The 10,759-nt window shown below is 45.7% G+C and overlaps 1 protein-coding gene across 1 annotated transcript; it reads right to left on the reverse strand.

Annotated features, from left to right (window-relative positions):
* Positions 1-566: 566 nt before the first annotated feature.
* Positions 567-10,385, reverse strand: rlig1 (RNA 5'-phosphate and 3'-OH ligase 1). Its single transcript, XM_080191335.1, has 7 exons — positions 10,270-10,385; positions 7,384-7,501; positions 5,129-5,221; positions 3,726-3,842; positions 3,424-3,618; positions 2,327-2,496; positions 567-1,314 (listed from the first exon to the last, which is right to left on the reverse strand). Exons 1-7 carry the CDS (start codon positions 10,357-10,359, stop codon positions 1,117-1,119), a joined length of 981 nt encoding a protein of 326 aa, XP_080047461.1. The 5' UTR covers positions 10,360-10,385; the 3' UTR covers positions 567-1,116.
* Between the last annotated feature and the right edge of the window lie 374 nt (positions 10,386-10,759).

Below are 10,759 nucleotides of genomic sequence, written 5' to 3' on the forward strand. Positions count from 1 at the left end.
TAGAAGTGGACAAGAGGTTTCCCCTTGGCTGGTGAGCCTAAAACCAGGGGACAGTCTCAGAATAAAGAGTTTAAGACTCGAGTTGGGAATAAATTTCTTCATCCGGAGGATGGTGAGTCTTTGGAATTCTCTACCTCCAGGAGGGCTACAGAAGCTCAATCATTGAGCTTGTATAGGACAGAAATCCACGGATTTCTGGATACTGATGATGTCAAAGGATTATAGGGTTAGTGGTGTTGACATAAATGATCGACCATTATTTGATGAATGATAGAATAGGATCAATGGGTTAAAAGAGAAAATGCTGGAAAATCTCAGTAGGTCTGGCAGTATCTGTAAGGAGCGAAGAGCTGACGTTTCGAGTCCAGATGACCCTTTGTCGACCTGCTGAAATTTTCCAGCATTTTCTCTTTTGGTTTCAGCATCTACAGTAATTATCCAGATTTGATGGGCCGAATGGCCTACTCCTATATTCCAACCATAAAATAAAAGTTTTTCCCCACCAAAGAGTGGAGAATTAGGTACTGCTAACACATTGTAAATAATATTGCAGCGACTAAACAAAGTTTCAAATCCTTTAAACCAAATCCAGTGTTTAATACATGCATCTTCCCAAAAGCAACAGAGACAAGTTACAGATTTTTGAAGATAGAAATAGCAGTAACACTGCTATAAAATACAAAAATCTAACAGTCCGTCAATGTTTGCAACCATGCATTTAGCTGGATAGTATAGTTCAGAGGAAACAAGTCTGGTTCAATGTAGTGTTTGGATCTTTAGTTTTAAACTAACGTGAACTTTGTTCACTCACCTGTCGAGATGCTGGTTAACCCACTGTCATAACTGAGTCATATAAATAGCTGTTATCAGGTTTGGAATTTTCCTTCACAATGATATGACTGTTTTTACATTAAAATGTAAATGTCACAGTTCACCATTTTCAATTCATGTAAAGAGAAGTGTTAGAAACATCCCATGAGCAGAACTGAGATCAAAGGCAGCACAAGCCCTAACAACCCAAGCACAGTGCCACATTCCTATCAACACTGCAGCCACTTCTGCCTTTCAAACGCCAACCTGCTGAATTGAAACTCCTTGACCAGTGCGGCTAACATATTAATTTTCATCGTCTTCCCAGGGAATGTCTTTGAAGAAGTCAAACTGCTTCCCATTGAGCCTTGCGAAGATCAGGAATGATGATTTAGCATCAAGGTCGCACTCATACTTAGACAGATCAACGTTAACGGATAAAGGGCGGGCAGTTAAATACGGGTCTGGCAGTGGCCATTGTAAACCCAGGTGATGGCGATGAAGCTGAAAATTAGGAAGATAAGTGTTAACCATTTGGAAAGCTGGTCTCTCCTTCACAACTTCAATATTTATAAAAGATATGAAACTCAACCCAATAAGAACCCATGAGATTCAGCAGTAACTTGACAGTGAGATGTTAGCCTCACAGCCACCACAGAGTACAAAGCTGTGAGGAGGCCCTCACTACCACAAACAAAGTGAAATCTGGGGCAGCGGAGCAAAGATCATTCAATTGCGAAGCAAAAACATCAGCAAATTCATTCTCTCAACACAAAAGAACATAAGAAATAGGAGCAGAAGTAGGCCATCTAGCCCTTCAAGCCTGCCCCGCCATTCAGTAAGATCATGGCTGATCTGATGTGGATCAGTTCCACTTTCCCGCTTTCTCCCCATGACCCTTAATTCCCTTAACTTTAAAAGAGTTTTTTCAAGTTTATTTATTAGTGTCACAAGTAAAGCTTACATTAAACAAAGCAATGGAGTTACTGTGAAAATCCCCTAGTCACCACACTCAGGTGCCTGTTCGGGTCAACAAACCTAACCAGCACGTCTTTCAGAATGTGGGAGGAAAATGGAGGAAACCCACACAGACATGGGGAAAATGTGCAGACTCAACACAGACAGTAACCCAAGCCGGGAATCGGACCCTGGTCTCTGAAGCAGCAGCGCTAACCACTGGGCCACCATGCCGCCCAAGACTATGGAATTCAAACCATACCAAAAAGGAAGATGAATCATCATTTCAAAGTGCTGAATCCACAGATCGAACACTCTGATCAAATGAAAATGAAGTGCATGAACACAGAGTCATACTTTGCTTATCCAGGAAACCTCTTGTGCAACTCAGCAGAGCCAAGGATTAAAGAGAATACAGGAGTTTATCCAGCATAATATCTCACAGCCTGCCTACTGGTTCACCACCTAACTCAATTTCACTATTAGGATTAATACACTTTATTCTGCAATATCTTTCTGTTTCAATGGTGCAGGAACTATATCCCGACAGTTCACTTACTTTAATTAATACACCATTCACGCAGTGCCACACAATGCCTTCGACTTTCCCCTCTGGGCTTTCCTCAAACCACGAGATCAGATCCGTGAGGTTAAGTGTCAGAGGTTTCTCAATCTGCAGGGATCCATGAGAAATCAGAAAATGGACAGGTCGCCTCTTATTTCCCAGACCTGGAACAGAATTCGGAGGAAAGGCCTGTCAGTGCCACACTCACAAACGTTTCCTAACACGCCACATATCCGGACAAGAAATTAAAGCAGAGCTGAGACAGGGGAAGAAGGATTGGAAATTGGAAAATTTTCAACCAAAATGATGAAGGTGATATTCTCACTCCCCTCATCTCTGTCCAAAGCCAGTTAGTTTTGAGGAAGTACCTGATAAAATGCTGGTGAAGAAAGGAAGTTGAATCGCTGTCACTCCTTTCATTCTCTCCAGGGACATTGCAGAGTATTGACAGCTAATATACTCACACGCTCGTTATTATATACAGCAAAGTCCAACAAAAGTACATCGGATATGAGACCAGTTAATCTCACTATGGCTCAGGAGCAATGTTAAACTTTTTTTGCTACACCTTAATGATCCATGAAGGGTTTTTCTCCATCCTTTGTAAGAACAATCATTTTATTATTATTTCATGATGTTTTTGAATCAGTTCCCCTTCTCTCTACCTCACCGATCCATAACCACATTGTTTCAACCACATCACTTCAGCTGCCAGCTGTGATTTAGTGAGTTGCATCCTCACCTCTCGTGTCAGAAGGTTGTGGGTTCTGTACTTCAGCACAAATCTAGACAGGCTCTCCCAGTACCGTACCGAGGGAGAGCTGCACTGTTAGAGTCCCAGCCTTTAGAACATGACGTCTAAGAGGGTAGATGGTTTAACATTTGATCTGAGGGACAGTACCCTCGACAGTGCAGCACTCCTGCAGCGCTACGCTCCTGGATTAGGCGTTCAGGTCTCTGGACTGAAACTTGAACCCATGTCTTCCTGACTCAGAGGTGAGTACGTAACCCACGGCTGACACTCAAACAAGGGGAGATCAGATTAAAAATAAAAATTACCAAGCACAATGAAACTAAAACAGTCGGCCTACCGTACGGGTTGCCATTAATATGAGTTCCTACAAGCTCCAAAGTTTGTTCAAGAAGCTCCACTAATGGAACTGCGGTAATTTCTAGAATGTTCTTCTCTGAGCAGGGTCTTAAAACCAGCGCTAATCCGGAATCGTAATCCACAGTGGAAAGGTGCCAGCAGTAAGGTTTACTCCCTTTCTCGACTGGAATCCAACCTTGGGAATGTGCGGAGGCAAAAGATGGAATGAGAATGAATTTCTCTAAAGCCTATTTGAAGAATCTTAAGGCAACATCATCTAGTGAAATGAAAACCTCCTCATACCAGGAATGTGTCCGTTTTCATCTGGTTGCAGCTGGCCATTTATTTGGACCACTCCGTGTGCCGGGATCCAGGAATCGGTAACACTCCTGAAGTCATCATCAAGATTCCAAGTGAACTCTGAAGAGTAAAGTGAAGGTGTGTGTGAGGGTCCGACGCTACTGCACCCGATTCACACGCAGTGGCAATGCCTACAGAGCAACGTCAACCAGAAATTAGCTAACCGCATCCCTTCATCACTAACACTAACTCTGTCACATCATATATCTGCCCTCTGTTACGGCAGGTTGTACAGTTTACTGTTCGTACAAAAATTGACCCACACACAGATTGGGATTTTCTGATCACAGCTGGGTGTGGGCATAGAACAATCTCTCAACAACAATAGCACCTTTAATGGGCTAATATGTTCCAAGCATTTCAGGGGAGCGTAATCCAACAAATTCAACACCAAGCCGCTTAAGTCAAGGACGGATGGTAAAAATCTTGATCAGAGAGACAAGTATGACCAAGAGTCCTGCGAAGGAGGCAAAGAGGTGTTGGGAGGGAATTCCAGAACTTAAGATCCAGGCAGTTGAATACACAGCCCCAAAGGTGGGGTGGGTAGTGGACAGAGGGTCAGAGGAAAGAAGAGACCTTGGACGGCTGTAGAGCTGGAGGAGTTGGGAGGGATAATACAGAGACAACTGTGTCAATCTGAATTCCTCTCCTGATCCCTCAGTACAAAATGTCAGGTTGTTGTTATAAACATCCCCAAAACGCATGAGAATTCTAATCGAACAGCAATTCCTCTAATCTATCCTCTGGAGAGAAAGGGCAATTCTTCTAATCCATCCGATGAACCATAGAAAACATTCTTTCTGGTTGTATCACAGCTTGGTACAGTTCCTGCTCTGTCCAAGACCGCAAGGAACTACAAAACGTCATGAATGTAGCCCAATCCATCATGCAAACCAGCCTCCCATCCACTGGCTCTGTCTACACTTCCCACTGCCTTGGAAAAGCAGTACCCCACACACCCCGGACATTCTCTTTTCCACTTTCATCTATCGGGAAAAAGATTCAAAAGTCTGAGGACACGTACCAACCGACTCAAGAATAGTTTCTTCCCTGCTGCTGTCAGACTTTTGAATGGACTTAACTTGCATTCTCTACACCCTCGCTATGACTGTAACACTACATTCTGCACTCTCTCCTTTCCTTCTCTAAATACAGTATGCTTTGTCTGTATAGCACGCAAAAACTATACTTTTCATTGTATATAGTACATATGACAATAATAAATAAAATCAAATCAAACCAAATCTAATCTATCCACTGGAGAGAAAGGGAGCCAAGTATTTGTAAAAATTGCAATAAATTGTTGATAAAAACAGAACATGAAGAAGAAAAAGTGCTGTTGTTACCAGCGCTGGCTTTGGAGGACTGAAATTTCCTGAATCGCTTCTCAGCTTGTTTGGTAGGTTTCCTGTCCAACCGAGCCCAGAGATACGGAAAATCTGACAACATTCATCATCAAAAGTTAATTAACCAACTGATCGTTATCTGAAGCCACACAACCAAAGAAGAAAGTGTTAGAATTTCAGAGCTTTACAAGAGAAAGGCTGGATAGTTTCCCTCATAGAGCTTCCTACTGATCACTGTCACAATAACCTAGGGTGGTGCGTCACCAGCCAACAACAATCAAACCATTACGACTTCAAATCTTGGCCGGGGCGGGGAGCGGGGTGGAGGGGAAGGGTTACTGGATGATGCCGATTACCGTACGTTACAGCCCAAGTTACAAACTCAGAAGCGCTGTGAATGGGAAAGAGGAAAATTGCAGACTTCCAGAGGAGACAGACTGGTGAAATGGGCAAACATACGGTAGATTACATTCGACACAGGAAAAAGTGTGAAGTGATGGATTTTTTGGAAGGGAGAATGGGGAAAGGCAAAATAAACTACAATTCTAAAGGGGTGCAAGACTGAAATCTGGGGCTCTGCGCTCAAGTCTTTGAATGGAGCAAGAGAAGTGCGGAAGGAAAATTATTTTATTGCTGTCACAACTAGCCTTGTAATGAAGTTACTGTGAAAATCCCCTAGTCACCACACTCCGGCTCCTGTTTGGGTACACTGAGGGAGAATTTAGCATGGCCAATGCATCCTTCAGAATGGGGAGGAAACCAGAGCACTCAGAGGAAACCCATGCAAACACAGGAAGAATGTGCAGACTCTGCACTGACAGCTGGGATTCAAACCCGGGTCCCTGGCGCTGTGAGGCAGCAGTGCTAACCACTGTGCCGCCCGTAATGGGATCTTCAGTGTTATAGAGTAGAAAAGCTAGGATGTTATACTAAACTTTTATACATTAGGTTTCACTGGCAGTTTTGTGACCAATTCTGAGCACCACACGTGGGGATGGGTGGCACGGTCTTTGAGACAGGCTCAAGAGGATTTATTAGAATGAAAGACTTCAGTGATATAGAAAGACTGAAGGAACTTAGAATAGTCTATCAAGAGGAGGAAGATTTTAAGGGGAGATTTGATAGAAGTGATCAAAATCATTAGATTAGGTTTTCATTAGAGTAAATAAGGAAAAACTGTTGTCAGCGACAGGAAAGAGATCTGGAGGGGATTTGAGAAAAAGTGTTTTCACTCAGAGGGTGGTGGGAACCTGGAACTCGCCGCCTGAAAGGGTGGTACAAAGAACAAAGAACAGCACAGGAAACAGGCCCTTCAGCCCGACAAGCCCATGCTGCCCAGTTTAACACTCAGTGAGTGCCTTATTCAAGTCTGTCGCTGGTAGAGGCCGGAACCCTCACAATATTTAAGAAGCATTTAGATGAGCTCGTGGAACAACATAGCACACAAGGCTACGGAACAAGTGCTGGGAAATGACACTAGAATAGGGAGGTGCTTGATGGCTGGTGCACACACGATGGGCCTCTTTCTGCACTGTTAAACCCTGGGCGGGATTTTCCAGCCACGCTCGCCCCAAGATCGGAAAATCCCGCCCGAGATAAACGGACCTTTGCATGGTCCCATCCCACCCACTACGATTCCCGTTGCAAATGGGGTGGGGAAATTCTGCCCTGTGACTCTATGAAGGGTTTATATCCAGGGGACACCAATTTAAGGTGATTAATGAAAGAGCCAGAGGTGACATGAGGAAACTAAATGAGACATCAGATTGTTATCATCAGGAAATAGGGTAGGCCATTCAGCCCTCTGAGCCTGTCCTGCTGTTTAATACAGGTGATGAAAGCTAGTTCAATAATAGTTTGCAAAAGGGAATTGGCTAAAGGGGAAAGATTTGCAGGATTTTGGGGAAAATGCCACCTCTATATTGTGGCATCGTGGAATTGTTTTCAATGCTGGTGTGAAAGCATTCATTTATTTAACCTGATGAGTCCAAGACAAAAAACTTCAGCAACATGTTTCACTTTTTCAGCAAGATTCAAGTTCTGTACAAGTGTTTGTTCCAGATTTATTAATTACTTGCATTCAATCCTTCCAGATGTCTCGGTGGGATTTGAATACATGTCTGTGGATCATTATCCCAGACCTCGGGATCACTAATCCAGTAACTCCTGCTTCTGTCCGCGCTGTAGTGCACTGTTTTCCCCCAGAATTTAAAAATCACTTAATTCTCCTTTCAAAACCAGGCCGTGTCTGTTACCTTTGTACTTAGTGACGTAACAGCAGGAGCCGTCCACTTTCTCTGTGGCCAGTGCGTGGTGTATATCTGCTTCCAGTGCCTTCAAACTCAGATCTCCAGTGGCCAAAACCCTGAAAGACTGAAGACAGGTCTGAGTGAAGACTCTGTCTGAACAGGTTAAAGAACAAAGAACAAAACAGCCCGGGAATCAATCCAATCAGTTTGGAAATTACCACCGGGTGACGTGGTCGAATACATGAAGTAAAACAACTGGGCAAACTGGGCAGCATGGTGGCACAGTGGGTTAGCACTGCTGCTTCACAGCTCCAGGGACCCGGGTTCGATTCCCGGCTCGGGTCACCGTCTGTGTAGAGTTTGCACATTCTCCTCATGTCTGCGTGGGTTTCCTCCGGTTTCCTCCCACAGTCCAAAGATGTGCGGGGTTAGGTTGATTGGCCGTGCTAAGAAATTGCCCCTTAGTGTCCAGGGATGGGTAGGTTAGAGGGATTAGTGGGTGTAATATGTAGGGATATGGGAGTAGGGCCTGGGTGGGATTGTGTTTGGTGCAGACTCGATGGGCTGAAGGGCCTCTTTCTGCACTGTAGGGTTCTATGATGATTCAAACTGTTTCAGTGCAGAAGGTCATTCAGCCCATCATGTCTATACTGGCCCTCTGCAAGGGCAATTCAATAAGTGCCAGTCCCTGCCTTTTCCCCATAACCCTGCACATTCTTCCTTTTCAGATAATAATTCAATTCCCTCTTAGATGCCTCAATTGAACCTGTTCCAAGACACTCTCTCAGATAGTACGTTCCAAATCCTAATCATTAATTGTTGGAAGAAAAACTCTCCTCATCCCATTCAGCCCATGGTGCCCGTGTCAGCTCCTTGAATGAGTTTTTCTATCCGTCCCACTCTCCCAGTCCATTGCAAATTTTACACTGGCAAACCACTTTGCTCTGCTGCCACAGTTCTACGAGAAATCCAACCTTCAGATCGGCTTCCTCTGATACTCGTTTAATTCTTCCAATGACACTTGCCTTCGGAGGTCGTAGGGACAGGAGAAGGCCATTCAGCCCCTCAAGCCTGAAACCAAGGCTGACCTGTGACCTAACCCCACACACACCAACCTTTGCCCCAGACCCATAGACTGGGAAAAAAAAAAATCTATCAACCTTAGATCTAAAATTAACAATTGATCTCGCATCAACTATTGTTTGTGGAAAGTGTTACAAACTTCCACCAGCTTTTGTTTGTGGAAATATTTCTTAATTTCATTGAGGAGTACAAAATTATCAGCAGCATAGATATAAAAAAAAGTACAGCACAGGAACAGGCCCTTCGGCCCTCCAAGCCTGCACCAATCGTGCTTACCTGTATAGACCAAATGCTTATATCTCTCTCTTCCCCACCTGTTCATGTGTCTATCCAGGTAAGTCTTAAATGTCGCTAATGTGTCTGCCTCAACCACCTCACTTGGCAGGGCATTCCAGGCCCCCACCACCCTCTGTGTAAAAAACTTCCCCTGTATATCTCCGCTGAACCTTTCCCCCCCTTATCTTGAACATGTGCCCTGTTGTAATTGTCATTTCTGCCCTGGGAAAAATTTTCCAACTGTTGAGCTTATCTATACCTTTCATAATTTTATAAACTTCTATCAGGTTGCCCTTCAGCCTCTGTCTTTCCAGGGAGAACAATCCCAGTTTCTCCAACCTCTCCTCATAGCTAATGCCCTCCATAACAGGCAACATCCTCTTCTGTACCCTCTCCAAAGCCTCCATGTCTTTCTGGTAGCACGGTGACCAGAATTGGGCACAGTATTCCAAATGTAGCCTAACCACATTTTATATAACTAGACAGGATAGATAGGAAGAAACTTTTCCCCTTGGGAAAACCAGGCGGCATAGATTTATGGTCAGGAGCAGGAGATTTAGAGGGGATTTGAGAAAAAACTTGTTCACACAGAAGGTGGTGGGAATCTGGAACTCGCTGCCTGAAAGGGTGGGAGAGGTGGGATCCATCACAGCATTTAAGAAGCGTTTAGATGAGCACTTGAAATGCTCAAATGCTTAGAATGGAGTTGCGAAGGAACTTCTTCACTCAAAGGGTGGCGAATCTCTGGAATTCTCTACCCATTGAAGTGGTGGAGGCTACCTTGCTGATTTAAGTCACAGGTAGATAGGTTTCTGATTGACAAGGGAATTAAGGGTTATGGGGAGAAAGCGGGAAAGTGGAACTGATCCACTTCAGATCAGCCATGATCTTGTTGAATGGTGGGGCAGGCTCGAAGGGCTAGAAGGCCGACTCCTGCTATGGACCAAGTGCTGGAAAATGGGATTAGAATGGTGCAGACATGATGGGCCAAAGGGCCTCGTTTTGCAATGTCCGCTGTGGCGTTTCAAGCGCTCATCTAAACGCTTCTTAAATGTTGGGAGGGTTCCTGCCTCCGCCACCCTTTTCAGGCAGCGGGTTCCAGATTCCCACCCCACCCTCTGGGTGAAAATGCAACGTACACTCAGGGACACAGGTTTCAGGTAAAAGGGGGACGCGAGGGGCAGGTTTTGTTTTCACGCAGAGGGCGGTAAGTGCCTGGAACGCGCTGCCGGAGGAGGTGGCAGAAGCAGATACAACGGCAACGTTTAAGAGGCGTCTTGACAGATCCATGGATAGGGAGGGAATAGGGGGATACGGAGGCAAGCGGTCTTTAGTTTGGAAAGCTGCCCTGTGTTTGATGGGCCGAAGGGCCTGTTCCTGTGCTGTACTGTCCTTTGACTTTGTGACCCCCTAAAATTGGGGTCACAGGTGAGGCAGGGATTGGGTTGTAAAATCCATTCTAACTGCAGTTAATGATGAATCAGGAGTGTGGGCTGGGCTGGGCTGGGCTGGGGACCAGTCCTTGCTGCTTACCTGTCCGGCCCTCTTGCTCCCGGGCTCCTGCCTCACCTGGGTGCTGAAGGCGCATGGGATCTTCCTCTGCACCGAGCCCAGCTCCTGCATGGCGCCTGCGGCCACTCCGGCCTCCCCCCCCCCACCCCGCTCACAGACTATCCCAGCCGATCAATGCAAGCAGGCAGCCAATGCAATCGCGCTGATGTTCTGCATTGAGCTCCTGCGCCGATGCTGCACCCCCGCCAGATTTCCACCCCCCCCTCCACGCCTCCCGCGAGTTTCCCCTCTCGCTGCGCCGCGACCTTTAACCCCGAATCGCAACATTCGCTACAACTCTGCCCCGCCCCCTTCGCGCTCCCTCTCTCCCTCCCCCAGGCGCATGCGCAACCCCAAGTCTGGCCCTGGGAGAAAAATGAAACGCTCAGAGGTTGCAGCAGAGCTGCATGGACAGGGAGGCAGGGCTGCATGGACAGGGAGGCAGGGCAGCAGCGTTGCATGGACAGGGAGG

Source organism: Carcharhinus amblyrhynchos, chromosome 6 (genome assembly GCF_965287045.1).
Source record: "Carcharhinus amblyrhynchos chromosome 6, sCarAmb.v2.hapA, whole genome shotgun sequence".
NCBI lineage: Eukaryota > Metazoa > Chordata > Chondrichthyes > Carcharhiniformes > Carcharhinidae > Carcharhinus > Carcharhinus amblyrhynchos.

What these genes read in the sequence shown, in the direction of transcription:
- rlig1 (XM_080191335.1), bottom strand. Translation starts at nt 10,359, where the DNA reads ATGCAGGAGCTGGGCTCGGTGCAGAGGAAGATCCCATGCGCCTTCAGC. An exon ending in GTCCTCCAAAGCCAGCGCTG is followed by an intron (nt 3,843 to 5,128) that starts GTAACAACAGCA and finishes TTTACTCTTCAG; the next exon opens with AGTTCACTTGGAATCTTGAT. An exon ending in TGAAAACGGACACATTCCTG is followed by an intron (nt 3,619 to 3,725) that starts GTATGAGGAGGT and finishes CACATTCCCAAG; the next exon opens with GTTGGATTCCAGTCGAGAAA.